The sequence below is a fragment of the Phocoena phocoena genome, chromosome 3, assembly GCF_963924675.1.
Source record: "Phocoena phocoena chromosome 3, mPhoPho1.1, whole genome shotgun sequence".
Lineage (NCBI taxonomy): Eukaryota > Metazoa > Chordata > Mammalia > Artiodactyla > Phocoenidae > Phocoena > Phocoena phocoena.
Window position 1 is genome coordinate 94,884,275 of NC_089221.1, and position 26,036 is coordinate 94,910,310.

Sequence of the window (26,036 nt, forward strand, 5' to 3'; positions counted from 1 at the left end):
TCTGGGATTTCTGTAGACATAAATGGTCAAAAATTACTTGACTGGACTAGTGCACACTATACCATCTAACAAAAATAAACTGTACAGTCTCCATTAAGTAGTCAAACTCAAGAAACTGGAATTCTCTGCCATGGAAACACATTTACCATGACCCAATTTTGTAAGTACTTACGGGACAGTTTAAAGAATTGTATCCTTTAACAAAAGAACAACTTAATATCAATTGTGAAATATGGCATTTAGAGGCATTTCACTATTTATGCAATTTTATCACATCATTAAGGTACCTGATTGAAAGACTTTGAAAATTCTAAATTGCGAAGCTATACCATAATCAAGAGGTGTACCCAAAACAGACTTACTTCCTCACAGCATGAGAAATTAACTGCTGAATCTCATTATTCACTGTGTGAATACAACACAACCTGACTCCTTTTCTTAGCCAGCTAGCTACATAAGCACAGCCAAAACACCTGAGTCTAAGAAATGTATACTCTAAATACTAAATACTCTAAATGCAACAAGTAAATCCAAGTCTATTTTCAGTCTCACCTTGCTAAACCAGGATGTGTACTTCCTAAAGAACTAAAGAATTATCAGTAGAAGAATCTACCTTGGACTAACTGTATCCCGGGGAGTCCGGAGCCATTCTTGTAGTTTATCACTGGAAGCAACTCCCACTTTTACCAGGTATGAATATGGTTCTACACGGAAGGCCCAAAAGTGCTTCCCTTTTGTAATTCCAACATCTCCAATGATGTAGTCTAAGCTTGTGTAGTAACCCACTTGGATCCGCTCCGCAGCAAGCAGAAGATTAAATCCAGCTCTGCTCTCTACATGGTTTCTCTTCAAGTTCAGCAAGAGGTGTTCATTATTGTAGCCACATTTTTCATCAAAAAGGAAACTGAAAACTGTAAATAGAGCAGAAAATTAGTCTGCAAATTGTTAGCATTTCTACAATCTATGGTTAAATTTAACAGGTTTTTCAAATAGAAATTACTAAAAAGATATAGGAAGAGGAATATCTCATTCTACCCTACACAAACTATGACAAAACAAAACCCCAACTTAGAAATAATTTCCAGTAAATTCTCTGTACCTGAAAATCTTCAGAAATTTCAAAGCAGAAGAAACACTTTAAATGCATGAGAAATTTATGAATGCAATTCCTTGGACTAGATATAGGAAATCTATCCTAAGTATTTTACACTCTTGAATCTGTCCTTTTATCCCTAAAATAAGGGGCTGTACATTTTCAAAAATATCTGTTATTTTATTCCAAATTTTATAAATATGGAAACTATTAGCAATTTTAATAAGGTCTTTTCCTTATCAATCAAGATGGCAGACATGAGAAACAGTATACAGTGTTAAAAAAAAAAAAAAAAAAGCACAGGCTTTGGGTTCAGAGAGACCTGGGTTTGATGCCTGGCTCAAGCACTTAACTAGAGTTTAACCTAAACTTTGATTTCCTCAACTACAGAATGGAGATAATGTTGCCAGTGAATTTAACGTTCTTTCTTCATCGTGAAAGAATTTGGAGAATTCCAAATTCAAGAAGTGGATTTATTTAGAGAGAAACACACTCCACAGACAGAGGTGGTCCATCTTGGAGGGCAAGAAGCCTTGGGAGAAACACACTCCACAGACAGAGTGTGGGCCATCTTGGAAGACAAGAAGCAAGAGGCCTCGAAATACAGCGTGGTTAGTTTTTATGGGCTGGATAATTTCATAGGCTAATGAGTAGCAGGATTATTCCAATTATTTGGGGGAAGGGGCGGGGATAGCCAGGAATTGGGCTACCACTCACTTTTCTTTTTTTAATATCTTTATTGGAGTATAATTGTTTTACAGTGGTGTGTTACCACCCATTTCTTGACCTTTTATGGTTGGCCTCAAAACTGTCATGGTGCTAGCAGATGTGTCATTAACATGCTAATGTATTACAATGAGCGTATGAGGCTCAAGGTCTACTAGAAGTCGAATCTTCCACCATCTTGGACCTAGTTGGTTCTCACTAGTTTTCTTCATGTACTATGGCTACATCTTTCTTTTAAAGGTTGTGCCCTGCCCCTTCCCTCCTGTTTCAATAACACTACTCTTCTATCAACTTAAACCCATTAAGTCTAACATTTGGTGGCTGCTAGCCCCAAAAGCGGAAACATTCCAAACGCCCATCAATAGATGAATAGATAAAGAAAATGTGGTATATACATACAATGGAATACTATACAGCCTAAAAAAGTAAGGAAATTCTGATACATGCTACAACATGCATGAACCTTGAAATAAGCCAGTCACAAAAGGATTATGTGAATCCATTCACATGAGGTACTTAGAATAGGCAAATTCATAGAGGCAGAGGTAGAATAAAGGTTACCAAGCTCTGGGGGAAGGGTGGATGGGGAGTTACTGTTTAATGGGCACAGAGTGTCAGTTTGGAAAAATGAAAAAGTTCCAGAGATTGTGAGTGGTGATGGCTGCACAACACTGTTGAATGTACTTAATGCCACTGATCTGTAAAAATGGTTAAAATGGCAAATTTTAACTATACAATACCACAATTGTAAAAAACTGTCTGCTAACAAGCTAAAACTATTCTCCATATGTGATTTGACCGGTCTCCTTGGTAATGCCTATTGCCCTGGCATGGCAATTCACACTGTCTCTCAATCTCAAAAGTCTCCCAGTTTGCAAAATAAATTTAAATGGTCACCCTATTCATGTGGTTTCTCTTGGAGAAAAGAAACACAGTTTTTAATGTTTCCTTTCCTCCATCCCCCTTCACTTTGTCACTGAAAACAGTAGCTACTTTCAGGTTTCCTTTTTCTTCCAATTTCAGTCAGAGACTAGAAAAGAAAGCGGAAACTGCATAAACAGTAAAATATCTACTTAATACTTGTAAATGGATCCTAAAACTCTCTTTTGGATCTTATTAAAATTCAAGAAAAATAATTTGAGCCAACCCTATTTATTTGTATTTCTTTTTAATTAGCCACAATGTACATGAAAAACAGAGTGAATAGTACACTCTGGACAAAAAGGGAAGGATGGGCAGAGTGCACAAAATATAGGTACATAAGCCACTAACAGTGGGCAGGAGCAATGAGGTCTAAAAGCCAAATGAAGGAACCTCTGAGGCTGTGACCAACTGGGCAGAATGATTTCCTGCTCACCAGGATGAGCACAACTTTGGTTCTAAATGTCCCTTATCGGGCTTCCCTGGTGGCGCAGTGGTTGAGGGTCCGCCTGCCGATGCAGGGGACACGGGTTCGTGCCCCAGTCCAGGAAGGTCCCACATGCCGCGGAGCGGCTGTGCCCGTGGGCCATGGCCGCTGAGCCTGCGCTTCCAGAGCCTGTTGCTCCACAGCGGGAGAGGCCACAACGGTGAGAGGCCCGCGTACCGCAAAAAAATAAATAAATAAATAAATAAATAAAACACTTAGTTAAAAAAAAAAAAAAAAAAAAAAAACATAATTAAATGTCCCTTATCCACGGAGACACTGTAGTGAACATCAACTTAACCTGTAAGTCATTCTCATTCTATAAAAATTTACAGATGCTGTTTAAGTAGTATCAGTGGTTATTAACTTGGAAAGGGGAGGGAAGATTGCTGGGCAGGAGGAGCTTTTAGTGTAGGAAAAAGCTATCCATGTGGTTCTAATACCTGCCTTCCATCCCCATGTGCTCATAATCACTGAGTTAGAAAAGCCAGACAAGTCAGAATTAGGTAAATTAAAATTATTCTTCACATTATTGTACCAATAAATTTTTAAAATATCTGCCTAGATCCTATGTTAATAGAGATTTCTATAAACTGATCAAAAATACAGAATTATACTATTTAATACTTGTAAGGTAGCATTTATGCTATTTTAATCCCAAATTGATAGCCCTGCTCACTCAAATTTCATGTTTTTTCTGTATCTGATGTCAGTCAGAAATCTAATCCTGTTCTCAGCCTAGATGGTGAAATTCAAGTATTCAGTCTATTTCTAAATCCTAGCTGGGTATGGAATCTACTTTTCTAGAGTATTTTACAGATGAGAGGTGGTTTTAATGTAGGTCTGCATGGACACATTAACTGGTTTATTTTTTATCACGGTCTCTTCCAACTCTATGCTTTTCTTATTCCCACTATTCACAATACCTGGAGCTGGAGGAGTATGAAGAATCAATTCCCTGCTGCAAGGACTGCAGATTGAACCCTTGTAGGCTCTTACTCTGAACGCATAGTTACAATTACTTTCAAGATCGGAAATGACTTTACTTGTGCCACACACTTCTATCTCATTCCAAGACAACATTTCTTCATCTCTATTAATCTTCCGATATTCGAGGACATAGCTATCAGCTTTATCCTTTTCTGGATGGTGCCAATTTATCAAAGCATTGTTATAAACTTTGCTCTGTTCCTCATTGATCTCTGGCACATCTATGCCTGAAAGAATTATGAAATAGAAAACAATGTTAAAATATTATTTCAGAACCTTTATTTTTCCTCAGTAAAAATGATTTATTGACAATACTTAAAGGATTTCTCTGCTGTTCAAGAACTTACTACATTTATAATACTGTGTATAAGAAAAAGAATAAATCCTGCAAATACAACAGGATGTTGGACTCTGAGGACATGTTAAGTGAAATAAGTGAGACATAGAAAAACAAATGCTGACTGCGTGATTCCACTTTCGTGAGGTATCTAAAGTAGCCAAATTCATAAAATCAAAGACTGGAATGGTGGTTACCAGGGGCTGAGGAGCAGGGAGAAATGGGCGCTTATTAATCAATAGGCATAAAGTTTCAGTTAAGCAAGATGAATAAGCTCTAGAGATGTGCTGTACAACTTGTGTCTATAGACAACAATACTGTATTGTATACCAGAAATTTAAGAGGCTAGATCTCAGGGTAAGTTTTATCATAATAAAATTTAAAAAGGAAAGTAAATTGAGATTTTAAAAGGTATATTTATGTTTATAACTGAAAGGGGAAAGAAGAATGAAAAATAAGACAGACAAAATAAGTAAATATATAGTTTTCTTTCATATTATCTTCCACAGAGTTACAAAGCAGTTTATTTATTTATTTTAAAATTTATTTATTTGGCTGCACCGGGTCTTAGATGGGCATGCGGGATCTTCGTTGCCCCATGTGGGATCTTCGTTGAAGCGTGCAGGATCTTTAGTTGCAGCATGCGGACTCCTAGTTGCGTCATGTGGGATTCAGTTCCCTGACCAGGGATCAAACCCGGGCCCCCTGCATTGGGAGCATGGAGTCTTAACCACTGGACCACCAGGGAAGTCTGGCAAAGGAATTTAAATGACTTTTTCTTGGTATAAACAAGATAGGTATTTTTTTAAGAAAATCAGAAACTACATAAAACACACACAAATTAAGTAACTCAAAGATTATCACTACAATAATTTTGTGTAGCTCCTGCCAGTGTTTTTCTTCCAGTGGCATTCCACTGTAGCAACATTTAACTATTTTCAGAAACATGTTTCCAATTTTTCACTAAAAATACAATGTTTAAAATATCACAGCTAAATCTTTGTGCATATTCATAATCTTTTCCATAGAATAAATTCCAAACAGCTTAACTGCTTTGGTCATATGGTAAAAATAAGCTATAGGAGTTACACATGCACACACACACATAAATAAACACATATTTATATCAAATCACAGAGAAATACATGAAATGAAAAGCAGAAGTCTCCCTCTTCTCCTTATCCTCCAGCTATGTACAAGCAATGTACAGCATAAGGATGTCTATGTGTGCATTTGTGCAACTCAGTGTTATGCAGCCATGGGATCTGAAAAGTCATCCAAACTACATTTTAAAGTTAAAAAAGAAAAGCTAGTTAAAGAATAACATGACTGGAATGCTCTACGTGCGTGCAGGAAAAAACGAGAAGAGCATCCATCAGCAGGAAGCTGGGTGACCGGCAGCTTTCCATTCTGACCCACCCGTTTTACTGGTCCTTCGTTATGCACTGGTATAACCCGAGATTACCCACACTCAACTTCCTTTTTCCAAAGACTTTTTTGGGACCCCCAGGGAAGGGAGGACCTTGTACTCCTAAGTAAACTAGCATGTATATAAAAAACAATTCAAGTATACATTTTGGAAAAAGAAGAAAGTACAGTATATGAAATAGAATCAGCATTTCAAATATCACCACATATTTGGAAAAACAAGATCACCATAATAGACAAGAAAAGTATATACCTGACAGAGATACAGGTATTGATTGGAAGAGAAAGGTGGTCATAGTAATAATCCTTCAGCGTGTTTAACTTTTAAACAAGACAAATTTCCTCTGACTGAATACAAATCTATGTATCCATACCTGTACAGTAATTAAACTATAAGTGTACTTTTCCAAGGACTGTAATTGTTCACCATTATTAGAAGAGAAATCTGAGGGAGATGAACAAGGTGAGAAGAAAAAAGGAAAGGTAGACCTCCCTGCTGGGGAGCAGCAGAACACAAACACAACCAAATGTGAGGGGCTGAGTTGCCCGCCCTAAAACTCATATGTTGAAGTTGTAGGCCCTAGTACCTCAGAATGTGCCTTTATTTGGAGAGAGGGTCTTTAAAGAAGTAACACAGTTAAAATCAGGTCGTTAAGGTAGACCCTAGTCCACTATGACTAATAGGACTGGAGTCCTTATAAGACGAAATTTGGACTCAGATATATATAGAGGGAAGACCACGTGAAGACACGAGAAGACGGCCATGTGCACACCTAGGAGAGAGACCTCAGAAGAAACCAACCCTGGCGACAGCTTCATCTCAGACTTCTAGCCTCCAGAATCCTAAGGAAATTCCCTGGCGGTCCAGTGGTTAAGATGTGGGCTTTTACTGCCAAGGATCTGGGTTTGATCCCTGGTCGGGAAACTAATATCCCCGAAAGCCCCAAGGTGTGACTGATAGATAGATATATTAGATAGATAGATAGATGGGGAACTAAGATCCCACAAGCCCCAAGGTGTGATAGATAGATAAATAGATAAATAAATAAATAAATAAAACCTTTTACTGCCAGAATCCTGTGAAATTAAATTTCTGTTATGTCACCCAGTCTGTGGTATTTAGTTTTGGCAGCCCTAGCAAACTCATACAACAATGTAAACACTTAAACATCTTAGAGTCATTTTTAGCCTGGAGATATCATTTCTAGGTTTCTGCCCTAGGGAAACTCATACACACACACAGAGAAACACTGACAAAGAAGTTCAATAGAGCGTTGCTTACAACAGAAAAAAAAACAGGAACAGACTCTCTCTCAGTGGGAAACTTACTTACATAATGGAATACTGTAAAGTTAACATATAGCTGTAAACCAGAATTTCATGTATTAACAAATATTTATCTTAAACTTAATTTCTCAAAAAAACAAATTACAAAAAAAGATACATACAATGTGGTGCCATTCACACAATGTTTAAAAACATACAAACCAAAAGAATCTAGCTTCTCTGCATAAAAACTTGGTTATAAAAACATAAATGGCCTATGATTTTAGCATATGATGGTCTGGGCAACTGAGATGTTGCATTATAATGTCAAACTAAATAGAATCTGTGTTTCTCCTACACAATGTGAATTCAAACTAAAAAAGTGAAGGTATGCTGTTACTAAAACTTACCACTAGAGAAAAAGGACAATTCTCCAAGAAGTTCTGTTTGTTTAGATGTATTAACAACATAGTCTTCAAAAGAAGTCTGAGCCGCAGGTCTAAAGCTCTTCAAAGATTCTGTAGCTTTCTGTATTCTACAGACAGACATAAAATATTTTACACAAAAATGATTCTTTAAAAAGGCAAATCAGACTAAGTATTTTCAATGAGAATAACAAAAGAAAACTTCACTCAACATTCAAGTTAAGAGTGAAGCAAGAGATACTGCACATAACACAGCATTCTGAACCACTCAGAGCTACAGCTGAAACATAAAGCAGCATTTAATGACACTGCTAGAGAGAGACTGTCAGTTCAAAGTTAAATACCTGAGGTGGAGCTGTTTTGCGGTCTGAACAAAGCAAGACTGATCTGTCTCCTTCAGCACTTCTTGAGCGTATCCCACGAGTCCGTTGTTCTCTAGCAGCCCCTGATACTCTTCCATTTGAGTCTGAAATTTGTCTAATCTTAGTTTCTTAGAAGCATCAATTGCCTTCAAAACAGATGATTTCCTTTCTTCTAGGATTTCAAAGAGCTTTTCAAAATGTGTAATTGCTTCTTCTTTAGCCCGCTCTCCATTACACTATTATAAAACAAGCAAAGCTTTACCTCATCTGCTAAATCCAAATGTCTTTTCAAGAAAGAGTCACGATTCAACAAAACGAACCCAAATACTGGAAAGAAAAAGATTTTGTCTGACTCCTTGTTTTCAGAACAATAATTTGGCATCAGATATGCTTACTAAGGAATGATCAGCAACTTTGAGACATACTTTGTAATTTTATAATACTATATTTCCTTAAGCTTTCAATCTCCAAAGTCCAGCAATAAACAATTTATTCAATGAAATAAGAAAGCAACGTTCAATTTGTATACAAAGGAACTTGAGGCAGAAATGAACTGATTTAACCAAAGACACAGGAAAATACAATCTTGCACTTATTTATTTTCATTCATTTCTAATTCAGGAAATTTTATCCTTTCTGCCATATACCAATTTTTTAAAAAGTTAAGCCACAGCTATGAAACTCAAAAAAATGACATCCTATACTAAGTAATAAAAACGTAACTCTCTTCTCTTCAAATTAATATTTATATATAATTGTAATTAAGCTGTAATTTAATTAATATTGATTTAATTATAAGTTATGCAAATTAACTTCTTTATGCTTGAGTTTTTCCTCTTCTGAAAACTAGGGGTAAGAGAGACCATTTAGGTTTTTCTGAAGATTGAAAAAGATTATTTACATAAAATGCCCACCACAATGTCACATACTCTTAATAAACATTATTTTCACTGCACACATAGCTATTCCTCCACTTTGCCATAAAATGATCCTCTCTATAGTGCTTATTAAACATTTTGAATGTCCACAAAATCAGAGCTTGACCTGATTTTGAAAATAAGACCAGCAAAGCACTTACAAGCATTTATCATAATAGCAGCCAACAGAAAAGAGTCTTCAAGAACATTCTTAAAAGCTGACAATATATGGTAGAAGTGCATTGCTCATTTTCCAATGGCTTCTGGCCAATATTTAAAATGAAAGGAAATTTTTTCCAGATTTCCTTCTCTGATTCCTAACCTCAACAGCCAATTTTTTTAAAGGAGGATAGGAGGAAAGAACGGAGGGTAGTGGCATTCTGGTAGTATTTCAGTGACATATCACATTAAGTTCAGAAATATCATTACACATAGATCAAGAGGAAACTTTTTCTAGCTAAGTAAAATTATAGACAAAAAGACAGTGTCACAGTCTTCACTGAGTAAAATTCAAGAATGGAAACAAATTCTCTAGTGCAGAAGACTCTTACTGATAAGCCTACAAATGCAGCTTAGGTCAAAGGCACGAGAAGAGATTAAATAATTTCTCCAGGATCCCAAGGCATCAATGCCTACATGAATACTTGAGCCTGAGTTCCTCAGTTTCCAACCTACTGAATGAAAAACTCAAAAACAAGCACTGGGTTTCCTTCTCTCAGAAGTAAAGGCAGCCTGACTGAGAAAACCAATAAAGACAAATCTAAAATTACCACAGACACAATCCCTGAAGGAACCTACTATCTAGATGATAATGTGCTATGTGTTTGGGGATTATAGTAAACTGAGAGAGTTTGTCAATCAGATACAAATGCGAGAAACAGAATCCTACTTTTAAATTACATGAAAATGCAATCAGTGACTAACAGAAAAATAATATTTAAAATATTAAAGCAATACTGGTAATATGGAGATTGGTTCAAGATGGCAGGGTAGAAGGATGTGCTCTCACTTCCTCTTGCAAGAACAACAGAATCACAACTAACTGCTGAACAATCATCGACAGGAAGACACTGGAACTCACAAAAAAAGATACCCCACATCCAAAGACAAAGGAGAAGCCACAATGAGACGGTAGGAGGGGCGCGATCACAATAAAATCAAATCCCATAACTGCTGGGTGGGTGACTCACAAACGGGAGAACACTTATACCACAGAAGTCCACACACTGCAGTGAAGGTTCTGAGCCCCACGTCAGGCTTCCCAACCTGGGGGTCTGGCAAGGGGAGGAGGAATTCCTAGAGAATCAGACTTTGAAGGCTAGCAGGATTTGATTGCAGGACTTCGACAGACCTGGAGGAAGAAGAGACTCCACTCTTGGAGGGCACACACAAAGTAGTGTGCACATCAGGAACCAGTGGGAAAGAGCAGTGACCATATAGGAGACTGAACCAGACCTACCTGCTAGTGTTGGAAGGTCTCCTGCAGAGGCGGGCGGTGGCTATGTCTCACCATGAGGACAAGGACACTGGCAGCAGAAGTTCTGGGAAGTACTCCTTGGCATAAGCCCCCCCAGAGTCCGCCATTAGCCCCACCAAGGAGCCTGGGTAGGCTCCAGTGTTGGGTCACCTCAGGCCAAACAACCAACAGGGAGGGAACCCAGCCCCACCCATCAGCAGACAATCGGATTAAAGATTTACTGAGCTCTACCCACTAAAGCAACAACAAGCTCTACCCACCACCAGTTCCTCCCATTAGGAAACTTGCACAAGTCCCTTAGATAGCCTCATCCACCAGAGGACAGACAGCAAAAGCAAGAAGAACTACAATCCTGCAGCCTGTGGAACAAAAACCACATTCACAGAAATATAGACAAAATGAAAAGGCAGAGGCCTATGTACCAGATGAAGGAACAAGATAAAACCCCTGAAAAACAACTAAATGAAGTGGAGATAGGCAACTTTCCAGAAAAAGAATTCAGAATAATGACAGTGAAGATGATCCAGGACCTCGGAAAAAGAATGGAGGCAAAGATCGAAAAGATGCAAGAAATGTTTAACAACCACCTAGAAGAATTAAAGAACAAACAAACAGAGATGAACAATACAATAACTGAAATGAAAAATACACTAGAAGGAATCAATAGCAGGATAACTGAGGCAGAAGAACGGATAAGTGACCTGGAAGACAGAATAGTGGAATTCACTGCTGTGGAATAGAAAAAAGAATGAAAAGAAATGAAGACAGCCTAAGAGACCTCTGGGACAATAGTAAACACAACAGTGTTCCCATTATAGGGGTCCCAGAAGGAGAAGAGAGAGAGAAAGGACCTGAGAAAATATCTGAAGAGATTATAGACTAAAACTTCCCTAACATGGGAAAGGAAATAGCCACCCAACTCCAGGAAGTGCAGAGAGTCCCATACAAGATAAACCCAAGGAGAAACATGCCAAGACACACAGTAATCAAATTGGCAAAAATTAAAGACAAAGAAAAATTATTGAAAGCAGCAAGGGAAAAACGACAAATAACATACAAGGGAACTTCCATAAGGTGAACAGCTAATTTCTCAGCAGAAACTCTACAAGCCAGAAGGGAGTGGCATGACATACTTAAAGTGATGAAAGGGAAAACCTACAACCAAGATCATTCTACCCGCCACGGATCTCATTAAGATTTGATGGAGAAATCAAAAGCTTTACAGACAACCAAAAGCTAAGAGAATTCAGTACCACCAAACCAGCTCTACAACAAATGCTAATGGAACTTCTCTAAGTGGGAAACACAAGAGAAGAAAAGGACCTAAAAAACAAACCCAAAACAATTAAGAAAATGGTAATAGGAACATACATAGTGATAATTACCTTAAACAAGAATGGATTAAAAGCTCCAACCAAAAGACACAGGCTTGCTGAATGGATACAAAAACAAGACCCATACATATGCTGTCTACAAGACACCACTTCAGACCTAGTGACACATTCAGACTGAAAGTGAGGGGGTGGAAAAAGATATTCCATGCAAACAGAAATCAAAAGAAAGGTGGAGACGCAATACTCATATCAGATAAAATAGACTTTAAAATAAAGACTATTACAAGAGACAAAGAAGGACACTACATAATGATCAAGGGATCAATCCAAGAAGATATAACAATTATAAATATACATGCACCCATCACAGGAGCACCTCAATATATAAGGCAACTGCTAACAGCTGTAAAAGAGGAAATTGACAGTAACACAATAATAGCGGGGAACTTTAACACCTCACTTATACCAATGGACAGATCATCCAGACAGAAAATTAATAAGGACACACAAGCTTAAAATCACACAACAGACCAAATAGATTTAGTTGATATTTATAGGACATTCCATCCAAAAACAGCAGATTACACTTTCTTCTCAAGTGCACATGGAACATTCTCCAGGATAGGTCACATCGTGGGTCACAAATCAAGCCTCAGTAAATTTAAGAAAACTGAAATCATATCAAGCATCTCTTCTAACCACAACGCTATGAGATTAGAAATCAATTACAGGGGAAAAAAACGTAAAAAACACAAACACATAGAGGCTAAACAATACGTTATTAAATAACCAAGAGATCACTGAAGAAATCAAAGAGGAAGTCAAAAAATACCTAGAGAAAAATGATAATGAAAAGACTATGATCCAAAACCAATGGGATGCAGCAAAAGCAGTTCTAAGAGGGAAGTTTATAGCTATACAAGCCTACCTCAAGAAACAAGAAAAATCCCAAACAAACAACCTAAACTTACACCTAAAGGAACTAGAGAAAGAAGAACAAACAAAACCCAGGGTTAGCAGAAGGAAAGAAATCATAAAGATCAGAGCAGAAATAAATGAAATAGAAAACAACAGCAAAGATCAATAAAACTAAAAGCTGGTTCTTTGAGAAGATAAACAAAATTGATAAACCATTAGCCAGACTCGTCAAGAAAAAAGGGAGAGGACTCAAATCAATAAAATTAGAAATGAAAAAGGAGAAGTTACAACAGACACCGCAGAAATACAAACCATACTAAGAGACCACTACAAGCTACTCTACGCCAATAAAATGGACAACCTGGAAGAAACGGAGAAATTCTTAGAGAGGTATAACCTTCTAAGACTGAAACAGGAAGAAATAGAAAATATGAACAGACCAATCACAAGTAATGAAATTGAAACTGTGATTAAAAATCTTCCAACAGGGCTTCCTTGGTAGTGCAGTGGTTAAGAATCCGCCTGCCAATGCAGGGGACACAGGTTCGACCCCTGGTCTGGGAAGATCCCACATGCTGCAGAGCAACTAAGCCCATGCGCCAAAACTATTGAGCCTACGCTCCAGAGCCTGAGAGCCACAACTACTGAGTCCACGTACCACAGCTACTGAAGCCCGTGCACCTAGAGCCCATGATCTGCAAAAAGAGAAGCCACCACAATGAGAAACCCGCACACTGCAACAAAGAGTAGCCCCCGCTCGCTGCAACTAGAGAAACACCACGTGCAGTAACGAACACCCAACGCAGCCAAAAATAAAATAAAATTAATTAATTAAAAAAAAAATCTTCCGACAAACAAAAGTCCAGTACCAGATGGCTTCACAGGTGAATTCTATCAACCATTTAGAGAAGAGCTAACACCCATCCTTCTCAAACTCTTCCAAAAAACTGCAGAGGAAGGAACACTCCCAAACTCATTTTATGAGGCCACCATCACCCTGATACCAAAACCAGACAAAGATACTACAAAAGAAGAAAATTACAGACCAATATCACTGATGAATATAGATGCAAAAATCCTCAACAAAATACTAGCAAACAGAATCCAACAACACATTAAAAGGATCATACACCATGATCAAGTAAGATTTATCCCAGGGATGCAAAGATTCTTCAATATATGCAAATCAATCAATGTGATACACCATATTAACAAATTGAAGAAGAAAAACTATATGATCATGTCAATAGATGCAGAAAAAGCTTTTGACAAAATTCAACACCCACTTATGATAAAAACTCTCCAGAAAGTGGGCATAGAGGGAAGCTACCTCAACATAATACAGGCCATATATGACCAACCCACAGCAAACATCATTCTCAATGGTAAAAAACTGAAAGCACTTCCTCTAAGATCAGGAACAAGACAAGGATGTCCACTCTCGCCACTATTTTTTTTTTTTTTTTTGCCACTATTATTCAACATAGTTTTGGAAGTCCTAGTCATGGCAATCAGAGAAGAAAAAGAAATAAAAGGAACCAAATTGGAAAAGAAGAAGTAAAACTGTCACTGTTTACAGACGATATGATACTATACATAGAGAATCCTAAAGATGCCACCAGAAAACTACTAGAGTTAATCAATGAATTTGGTAAAGTTGCAGGATACAAAATTAATGCACAGAAATCTCTTACATTCCTATTCACTAATGGTGAAAAATCTGAAAGAGAAATTAAGGAAACACTCCCATTTACCACTGCAACAAAAAGAATAAAATACCTAGGAATAAACCTACCTAGGGAGACAAAAGACCTGTATGCAGAAAACTATAAGACACTGTTGAAATAAATTAAAAATGATACCAACAGATGGAGAGATATACTATTTTCTTGGATTGGAAGAATCAATATTGTGAAAATGAGTATACTACCCAAAGCAATCTACAGATTCAATGCACTCCCTATCAAATTACCAATGGCATTTTTTACACAACTAGAACAAAAAATCTTAAAATTTGTATGGAGACACAGAAGACCCCAAATAGCCAAAGCTGTCTTGAGGGAAAAAAACGGAGCTGAAGGAATCAGACTCCCTGACTTCAGACTATACTACAAAGGTACAGTAATCAAGACAATATGGTACTGGCACAAAAACAGAAATATAGATCAATGGAACAGGATAGAAAGTCCAGAGATAAACCCATGCACCTATGGTCAACTAATCTATGACAAAGGAGGCAAGGATATACAATGGAGAAAAGACAGTCTCTTCAGTACATGGTGCTGGGAAAACTGGACAGCTACATATAAAAGAATGAAATTAGAACACTACCTAACACCATACACAAAAATAAACTCCAAATGGATTAGAGACCTAAATGTAAGACTGGACACTATAAAACTCTTAGAGGAGTAGGCTTCCGGGAAGATGGCGGAAGAGTAAGATGCAGAGATCACCTTCCTCCCCACAGATACACCAGAAATACATCTACACATGGAACAACTCCTACAGAACACCTACTGAGCGCTGGCAGAAGACCTCAGACCTCCCAAAAGGCAAGAAACCCCCCACGTACCTGGGTAGGGCAAAAGAAAAAAGAATAAACAGAGACAAAGGGATAGGGAGGGGACGTGCAACAGTGGGAGGGAGCCGTGAAGGAGGAAAGGTTTCCACACACTAGGAAGCCCCTTCGTGGGCAGAAACTGCGGGTGGTGGAGGGGGCGAGCTTCTGAGCCACGAAGGGCAGCACAGCAACAAGGGTGCGGAGTGCAAAGCGGAGAGATTCCCGTTGCTGCTGACCGGCACTCACCAGCCCAAGGGGCTTATCTGCTCACCCCCCCAAGGCGGGCAGGGCTGAGAGCTGAGGCTTGGGCTTCGGTAGGAGCGCCAGGAGAAGACTGGGGTTGGCAGTGTGCACACAGCCTGCAGGGGGTTAGTGCGCCACGGCTAGCCGGAAAGGAGTCCAGGAAAAGGTCTGGAGCTGCCGAAGAAGCAAGAGACCTTTTCTTCCCTCTTTGTTTCCTGGTGCGCGAGGAGAGGGGATTAAGAGCGCTGCTTAAAGGACCTCCAGAGACGGGCATGAGACACTAAGGCTGCTGCTGCCACCACCAAGAAGCCTGTGTGCGAGCACAGGTCACTCTACACCCCCCACTTCCGGGGAGCCTGTGCAGCCTGCCACTGCCAGGGTCCCGGGATCCAGGGACAACTTGCCCGGGAGAACGCTCGGCGCGCCACAGGCTGGTGCAACGTCACGCCGGCCTCTGCCGCCGCAGGCTCGCCCCGCACTCTGTGCCCCTCCCTCCCCCCGACCTGAGTGAGCCAGAGCCCCCGAATCAGCAGCACCTTTAACCCTGTCCTGTCTGAGCGAAGAACAGGCGTCCTCCGGCGACCTACACGCAGAGGCAGGGCCAAATCCAAAGCTGAGCCCCGGGAGCTGTGAGAACAAAGAAGAGAAAGGGAAATCTCTCCCAGCAGCCTTAGAAGCAGAGGATTAAAGCTCCACAATCAACTTGATGTACCCTGCATCTGTGGTATACATGAATAGACAACAAATCATCCCAACTTAAGGAGACAGACGTTGAGAGCAAGATTTATAATTTTTTTCCCCTTTTCCTCTTTGCGTGAGTATGTATGTGTATGCTTCTGTGTGAGATTTTGTCTGTATAGCTTTCATTTATCCTAGGGTTCTATCCGTCCATTTAAAAAAAATTTTTTTTCTTAATAATTATTTTTTATTTTAATAACTTTATTTTACTTTATCTTCTTTCTTTCTTTCTTTCCTTCCTTCCCTCCTTTAGACAACGAATCATCCCAAATTGAGGAGGTGGACTTTGAGAGCAAGATTTATGATTTTTTCCCCTTTTCCTCTTTTTGTGAGTGTGTATGTGTATGTTTCTGTGTGAGATTTTTGTCTGTAAAGCTTTGCTTCCACCATTTGTCCTAGGGTTCTATCCGTCCTTTTTTTATTATTATTATTTTTTCTTTTATTTTCTCTTAAAAATTATTTTTTTATTTTAATAACTTTATTATATTTTATCTTACTTTCTTTTATTTTACTTTATCTTCTTTCTCTTTTTTTCTTCCTTCCCTCCTCCCTCCTTCCACTAATTCTTTCTTTTTACTTTTTCTCCCTTTTATTCTGAGCCGTGTGGATGAAAGGCTCTTTGTGCTGCAGCCAGGATTCAGTGCTGTGCCTCTGAGGTGGGAGAGCCAACTTCAGGACACTGGTCCACAAGAGACCTCCCACCTCCACATAATATCACATGGCGAAAATCTCCCAGAGATCTCCATCTCAACACCAGCACCCAGCTTCACTCAACGACCAGCAAGCTACAGTGCTGGACATCCTATGCCAAACAGCTGGCAAGACAGGAACACAACCCCACCCATTAGCAGAGAGGCTGCCTAAAATCATAACAAGTCCACAGCCACCCCAAAACACACCACCAGACGTGGACCTATCCGCCAGAAAGACAAGATCCAGCCTCATCCACCAGAACACAGGCACTAGTCCCCTTCACCAGGAAGCCTACACAACCCACTGAACCAACCGTAGCCACTGGGGACAGACACCAAAAACAATGGAAACTACGAACCTGCAGCCTACAAACAGGGGACCCAAAACACAGTAAGATAAACAAAATGAGAAGACAGAAAAACACACAGTAGATGAAGGAGCAAGATAAAAACCCACCAGACCTAACAAATGAGGAGGAAAGAGGCAGTCTACCTGAAAAAAGAATTCAGAATAATGATAGTAAAGATGATCCAAAATCTTGGAAATAGAATAGACAAAATGCAAGAAACATTTAACAAGGAACTTGAAGAACTAAAGATGAAACAAACAATGATGAACAACACAATAAATGAAATTAAAAATACTCTAGATGGGGGCTTCCCTGGTGGCGCAGTGGTTGAGAGTCCGCCTGCCGATGCAGGGGACACGGGTTCGCGCCCCGGTCCGGGAAGATCCCACATGCCGCGGAGCGGCTGGGCCCATGAGCCATGGCTGCTGAGCCTGCGCGTCCGGAGCCAGTGCTCCGCAATGGGAGAGGCCACAACAGTGAGAGGCCCGCGTACAGAAAAAAAAAAAAAAAAAAAACTCTAGATGGGATCAATAGCAGAATAACTGAGGCAGAAGAACGGATAAATGACCTGGAAGATAAAATAGTGGAAATAACTACTGAAGAGCAGAATAAAGAAAAAAGAATGAAAAGAACTGAGGACAGTCTCAGAGACCTCTGGGACAACATTAAACGCACCAACATATGAATGATAGGGGTTCCAGAAGAAGAAGAGAAAAAGAAAGGGACTGAGAAAATATTTGAAGAGATTATAGTTGAAAACTTCCCTAATAGGGGAAAGGAAATAGTTAATCAAGTCCAGGAAGCACAGAGACTCCCATACAGGATAAATGTAAGGAGAAATACGCCAAGACACATATTAATCAAACTGTCAAAAATTAAATACAAAGAAAACATATTAAAAGCAGCAAGGGAAAAACAACAAATAACACACGAGGGAATCCCCATAAGGTTAACAGCTGATCTTTCAGTAGAAACTCTGCAAGCCAGAAGGGACTGGCAGGACATATTTAAAGTGATGAAGGAGAAAAACCTGCAACCAAGATTACTCTACCCAGCAAGGATCTCATTCAGATTTGATGGAGAAATTAAAACCTTTACAGACAAGCAAAAACTGAGAGAGTTCAGCACCACCAAACCAGCTTTACGACAACTGCTAAAGGAACTTCTCTAGGCAAGAAACACAAGAGAAGGAAAAGACCTACAATAACGAACCCAAAACAATTAAGAAAATGGGAATAGGAACATACATATTGATAATTACCTTAAATGTAAATGGACTAAATGCTCCCACCAAAAGACACAGATTGGCTGAATCGATACAAAAACAAGACCCATATATTTGCTGTCTACAAGAGACCCACTTCAGACCTAGAGACACATACAGACTGAAAGTAAGGGGATGGAAAAAGATATTTCATGCAAATGGAAACCAAAAGAAAGCTGGAGTAGCAATTCTCATATCAGACAAAATAGACTTTAAAATAAAGAATGTTATAAGAGACAAGCAAGGACACTACAAAATGATCGAGGGATCAATCCGAGAAGAAGATATAACAATTTTAAATATTTATGCACCCAACATAGGAGCAACTCAATACATAAGGCAAATACTAACAGCCATAAAAGGGGAAATCGACAGTAACACAATCATAGTAGGGGACTTTAACACCCCACTTTCACCAATGGACAGATTATCCAAAATGAAAATAAATAAGGAAACACAAGCTTTAAATGATACATTAAACAAGATGGACTTATTCGATATTTATAGGACATTCCATCCAAAAACAACAGAATACACAATTTTCTCAAGTGCTCATGGAACATTCTCCAGGATAGATCATATCCTGGGTCACAACTCAAGCCTTGGTAAATTTAAGAAAATTGAAATTGTATCAAGTATCTTTTCCGACCACAAGGCTATGAGACTAGATAACAATTACAGGAAAAGGTCTGTAAAAATTACAAACACATGGAGGCTAAACAACACACTACTTAATAACGAAGTGATCACTGAAGAAATCAAAAAATACCTAGAAACAAATGACAATGGAGACACGACAACCCAAAATCTATGGGATGCAGCAAAAGCAGTTCTAAGAGGGAAGTTTACAGCAATACAATCCTACCTTAAGAAACAGGAAATATCTCGAATAAACAACCTAACCTTGCACCTAAAGCAATTAGAGAAAGAAGAACAAACCCCCCCCAAAGTTAGCAGAAAGAAATAATAAAAATCAGATCAGAAATAAATGAAAAAGAAATGAAGGAAACGATAGCAAAGATCAATAAAACTAAAAGCTCGTTCTTTGAGAAGATAAACAAAATTCATAAACCATTAGCCAGACTCATCAAGAAAAAAAGGGAGAAGACTCAAATCAATAGAATTAGAAATGAAAAAGGAGAAATAACAACTGACACTGCAGAAACACAAAAGATCATGAGAGATTACTACAAGCAACTCTATGCCAATAAAATGGACAACCTGGAAGAAATGTACAAATTATCTGAAATGCACAACCTGCCAAGACTGAATCAGGAAGAAATAGAAAATACGAACAGACCAATCACAAGCACTGATATTGAAATTGTGATTAAAAATCTTCCAACAAACAAAAGCCCAGGACCAGATGGCTTCACAGGCGAATTCTATCAAACATTTAGAGAAGAGCTAACACCTATCCTTCTCAAACTCTTCCAAAATATAGCAGAAGGAGGAACACTCCCAAACTCATTCTACGAGGCCACCATCACCCTGATACAAAAACCAGACATACATGTCACAAAGAAAGAAAACTACAGGCCAATATCACTGATGAACATAGATGCAAAAATCCTCAACAAAATACTAGCAAACAGAATCCAACAGCACATTAAACGGATCATACACCATGATCAAGTGGGGTTTATTCCAGTAATGCAATGATTCTTCAATATACGCAAATCAAACAACATGATACACCATATTAACAAATTGAAGGAGAAAAAATGTGATCATCTCAATAGATGCAGAGAAAGCTTTCAAGAAAATTCAACACCCTTTTATGATAAAAATCCTGCAGAAAGTAGGTATAGAGGGAACTTTCCTCAACATAATAAAGGCCATATATGACAAACCCACAGCCAACATCATCCTCAATGGTGAAAAACTGAAACCATTTCCATTAAGATCAGGAAAAAGACAAGGTTGCCCACTCTCACCAGTCTTATGTAACATAGTTTTGGAAGTTTTAGCCACAGCAATCAGAGAAGAAAAGGAAACAAAAGGAATCCAAATCGGAAAAGAAGAAGTAAAGCTGTCACTGTTTGCAGATGACATGATAGTATACATAGAGAATCCTAAAGATGCTACCAGAAAACTACTAGAGCTAATCAATGAATTTGGTAAAGTAGCAGGATACAAAATTAATGCACAGAAATCTCTGGCATTCCTATACAATAATGATGAAAAATCTGAAAGTGAAATCAAGAAAACACTCCCATTTACCATTGCAATAAAAATAATAAAATATCTAGGAATAAACCTACCTAAGGAGACAAAAGACCTGTATTCAGAAAATTATAAGACACTGATGAAAGAAATTAAATTTGATACAAATAGATGGAGAGATATACCATGTTCTTGGATTGGAAGAATCAACATTGTGAAAATGACTCTACTACCCAAAGCAATCTACAGATTCAATGCAATCCCTATCAAACTACCACTGGCATTTTTCACAGAACTAGAACAAAAAATTTCACAATTTGTATGGAAACACAAAAGACCCTGAATAGCCAAAGCAATCTTGAGAAAGAAAAACGGAGCTGGAGGAATCAGGCTCCCAGACTTCAGACTATACTACAAAGCTACAGTAATCAAGACAGTATAGTACTGGCACAAAAACAGAAAGCTAGATCAATGGAACAGGATAGAAAGCCCAGAGATAAACCCATACACATATGGTCACCTTATCTTTGATAAAGGAGGCAGGAATGTACAGTGGAGAAAGGACAGCCTCTTCACTAAGTGGTGCTGGGAAAACTGGACAGGTACATGTAAAAGTATGAGATTAGATCACTCCCTAACACCATACACAAAAATAAGCTCAAAATGGAAAGTCCTAAATGTAAGGCCAGAAGCTATCAAACTCTTAGAGGGAAACGTAGGCAGAACACTCTATGACATAAATCACAGCAAGATCCTTTTTGACCCACCTCCTAGAGAAATGGAAATAAAAACAAAAATAAACAAATGGGACCTAATGAAACTTCAAAGCTTTTGCACAGCAAAGGAAACCATAAACAAGACCAAAAGACAACCCTCAGAATGGGAGAAAATATTGGCAAATGAAGCAACTAACAAAGGATTAATCTCCAAAATTTACAAGCAGCTCATGCAGCTCAATAACAAAAAAACAAACAACCAAATCCAAAAATGGGCAGAAGACCTAAATAGACATTTCTCCAAAGAAGATATACAGACTGCCAGCAAAAGAAAAAAGAAAAGAAAAAAGAAAACAGAAAAAAAAAAAAAGAAAAAAGAAAAAAAAGACACGTGCACCCCATTATTCAGTGCAGCACTATTTACAATAGCCAGGTCACGGAAGCAACCTAAATGCCCATCGACAGATGAATGGATAAAGAAGATGTGGTATACATATACAGTGGAATATTACTCAGCCATGAAAAGGAACGAAATTGGGTCATTTGTAGAGACGTGGATGAATCTAGAGACTGTCATACAGAGTGAAGTAAGTCAGAAAAACAAATATCGCATATTAACGCATATACGTTGAACCTAGAAAAATGGTACAGATGAACCAGTTTGCAGGGCAGAAATTGAGACACAGATGTAGAGAACAAACGTATGGACACCAAGAGGGGAAAGCAGCTGTGGGTGGGGGTGGTGTTGTGATGAATTGGGAGATTGGGATTGACATGTATACACTGATGTGTATAAAATGGATGACTAATAAGAACCTGCTCTATAAAAAAATAAATAAAATAAAATTCAAAAAAAAATTTACTGGTAATATGGTGCTAATTCACATAATTTTTCAATGATTTTTACCCAGTTTTGAAAAAGACTTGTAAGAAATGACAGTCTCATACTAGCCAGAATATTTTTATATTTAATTACAAAACATAAAGTGGTCAAGGGTAACGGCTCTTCAGTTTATTTCAAATAGAGAAAAGAAATAGGGATCAAAATCAGTGAAGACTATTAGGAATTTTAAAATAACCCAGTCCTATCCTCTCTTACTGTATTTTTAAAGTGCTATCAGCTTTTAAAATTTTTTATTGAAGTATAATATGCAAAGAGGAAAATGTACATATAAGTGTAAGGATCAGTGAGGCTTTGCAACCACACCCATGTAACCAGCATCCAGACTGAACAATATTACCAGTATCCCAGAAGCCACCCTTAGAACTTTTCCAGGCACTAATCCTCTCTCTCTTCAGTAACTCCTATCCTGAATAACACAGTCTTGTTTCACCTGTCTTGGAATCACTCAGCATGTACTCCTTTGTATTTGGCATCTTCCTTTCAATATTAGTGCCAGACTTATCTACACTGTTGCACATAGTTGTAGATATTCATCCTTCACTGCTATTTATATTCCACTGTTAATGAACATTTGAGTACTTTCCGTTTTGTGGCTATCACAAATAATGCAGCTAAGAACATCTTAATACGTGTTTTTTGGTGAACATATGTGACAGGAATATATTTCGGAGTATCTGGAAACTTAAATAAACCTGGTCTTATTGACGTATAGTATATTTTTCAAATGCAATCTCTTAGTTTTATAAGATACAGATAATCATAAAAGCTATCATTTTCCTTATATTGCTACTTTGGAGAACTCATTAACTGCCACATAAAGAATTAGTCATTCTTTCCTCTGTGTTCCAATATCATTTAATCACAACCTCTATCAACACTGATCACATAGCATTATATTTTACATTTGTTTTCTTAGTCCCAGAAAAGCAGGAGTGAGATCTAACACAACTTTGTACTCCCAGCTCAAATAATAACCTCTGGATTTTATGAATGAATAAATGAATGTCTAAATGAATAAGTGAAAAATATGCAAATCAGCTTATCACTTACCTCCGTTTCTTTCATTAACAAGTTCAGTTCAGAAATCTGGCTCTTCACCTGGCTCTCCTTGCCAATAAGGTAATCAATATCTTTTGAAAGCTTTTCCTATTGGAATATATTAGAAACAGAAATAGAAGTGTAACAAAGGCCTTCCAGAATTTCTTTTAACACAGTATCCTCTTCTCTAGCCTGTGATGAACAGACAGTAAAATCAACAATGGTGATTATCATTATTAACCCAGGGTAAACAGTCACTGGCATTGAGCACACAGGCCTAAAGATACATGAGGGATTAGAAGCAGTTAGAAAAAAGAACAAGGTAGTGATAGTCAGATTAGTAAAAACTCCTGAATACACAAATAGCATATTTTTGTTGTCTCATCATCACTCCCAGAAAGCTTCCTCCCAAGGCTTCTAAGTAGATGGAAGGGCAGCAATCCAAATGGTGTTGTCTTCCGCCAGATTTTATAATTCACTCTCACACACACACCCCCCACACACAGCAGGAAAAACAACAAAGACCCTTCCAAAATAATCTTCAGAGTCCATCCCAGCCTAGATGTTCACTAAACAATTACACAATACACAATAATGAAAACACAGATTTATAAAAATAGGTAACTTCAAGAGCTTATTGAATAGTTTGTTCATAAAGTAGTCATTTTGAAACTGGTATAGTTTACCATAGAAATAATGTCATAGATTTTGGTGAGATCACTAGTGTAGCCCAGAAAACATTAATATACCTGAAATACATTTAAAAACAAACAATAATACCCTGACGCACCACGGGGTACAAAGCAGTAAGAGACAATGTATCCTGAGACTAAGTGAGAATAAGAACATCCAGAAAACACCTCCCATGCTGTAGCCCTGACAGGAGGATCTGAACATTTCTTGCTCACAACTGGACTAAGGGTTGAAAAGAGTTAGGAAGAAGAGGGGCAAAGCTCCTAGGAATTGAAGAAGTGAGTCTCCTTCTTATATCATCGTCCTATTTTTTTACTTAGACCATGTTACAGGGTAAGAGAACGTATGCAGAAATCAAAGTGACAGGTCTCCAGCATGGCCCATCTTTAACTCTTTGGGACACCCAGCGATCAGACCCAGTGAGTTTCCTTGATGGCTCACTGGAGGGACAGAGGAAAGACCTGTTAGGCAGAGGAACAAGATTTCTGAGAACTCAAGGCAGGATGGGACCAAGAAGGAAATCATAGGATGTTAAGGATAGGAAGAGACATTAAAATCCTGCATTTTAATCCAGCATTTTACAGATAAGGAAACCAAAGCTCCCTGAGTACAAATATCACATAGTCAATAGCTGAACTAGAAAACTCCTCACCACACATTAACCATGATGTCACAGGCTGAGAGGTGCTTCCTCAGCACCAAGCTGCAAGGAAGATGATAGTTCCTCCAATACCACCACTGTCAGGCCCATGTTAGGACCAGACCTACGGCATATGAGTGCTGCCACTCTTTTTAGCTATAGTAGCAAAGAAAGGAATTTGGCCATTTAAACTGAAGTAGGGCTTAGTTCTGAAACAGCTTAAGTTAACAGTGCTAAATAGGCTAGAGAAGAATAGAGGACAGAATTCAGAAACACCATCCAAGGTCTAAGTGGTTCCAGTGAGCTGTGATGCTTAGACCAAGTCTCTGGCCAACCACAGCCTTTATCTGAGATGGCTCCAGTCTTCTCAGTCCCCCTAAACTTAGGCAGTCTGTGTTAAGACTAGATCTGTCTTAACCAAGAATCAGTGGTCCATTTATTTATAATCCTCAAAAAAGTATATGCACCAGACACTGATACTAGGCGTTTTATCCAAGAAGTTCATCTAACATGAGAAGCAGGTTTAAATCCTTTAGTGTTATTAGGACCCTAGTTCTCTAGGAACTGATCAGAGGCTAAATTCTCCAGGACCCCAAAGTTGCTCAAAGCTTCCTCTAGAGCAGTGGTTCTCAAATGCTGGTGTGCACCAGTCTCCTGAGAGTCCATAAAGAACACAGAGGCCCAAGGTCATTAAAGTAGTACAGGCCTGGCTTCCATAGTTTTACCAAGTGTTCCAGGTGATTCTAACACCCAGCAGAGTTTGAGCTCTCTTCCTGCAACACTCAAGTGAGTAAAAATGAAAATGATATTATAAACCTACCTATGTCACCTACATCATGAAGGCCTTCAGCTTAAAATCTAAAACAAGTAAAAAGGAAGATCTAGGGAGATCTGTTTACTACTTTCAGCAAAACTGAATAATTTTACTCTTACTAAAAAGTGAGTAAATTGAAAAATCCATCATGGAGTCTCAGTTTTAAAAGTGTGAAACATAAATGGGAGAAATTAACAACAAGGCAAAGGATAACTTAAGTTTATGCTATTGTCAAATATTGATTCCAAGTGACAGAAAAAAAAATTTTGGATAGCTTATATAATATCCAACCAATAAGAAACAAACGAAAAAGGTGTTAAAATTAGCAAACAGTGTTATTGCCACTGTGAGGCACAAGAGAGAAACAAAGACTGGATTTACTCACCCACTTGAAACAACTAAAAAATCCTAACAGAATAAATGAAACAGCTCTCAAGACACTGGACATCAAGAAACAAAAAACAGTGTCCCTGAGGGATGGGAAACAAGATGAGCCTATGATTGCTCTCAGCTTATTGTCAGGAGAAGGCTTCCCAG

The 26,036-nt window shown here is 38.4% G+C and overlaps 1 protein-coding gene across 2 annotated transcripts in view; it reads right to left on the reverse strand.

Moving 5' to 3' along the window:
• TRIM36 (tripartite motif containing 36) overlaps window positions 1-26,036 on the reverse strand; it is a 51,462-nt gene that overhangs the window by 2,919 nt on the left and 22,507 nt on the right. For both annotated transcript variants that reach the window (XM_065874082.1, XM_065874083.1), the window contains exons 5-9: window positions 23,365-23,460; window positions 8,015-8,268; window positions 7,656-7,780; window positions 4,151-4,441; window positions 614-911 (exon numbers count right to left, since the gene is read on the reverse strand). In XM_065874082.1, coding sequence (XP_065730154.1) covers window positions 614-911; window positions 4,151-4,441; window positions 7,656-7,780; window positions 8,015-8,268; window positions 23,365-23,460 — 1,064 coding nt within the window. The remainder of the gene's footprint in view (window positions 1-613; window positions 912-4,150; window positions 4,442-7,655; window positions 7,781-8,014; window positions 8,269-23,364; window positions 23,461-26,036) is intronic.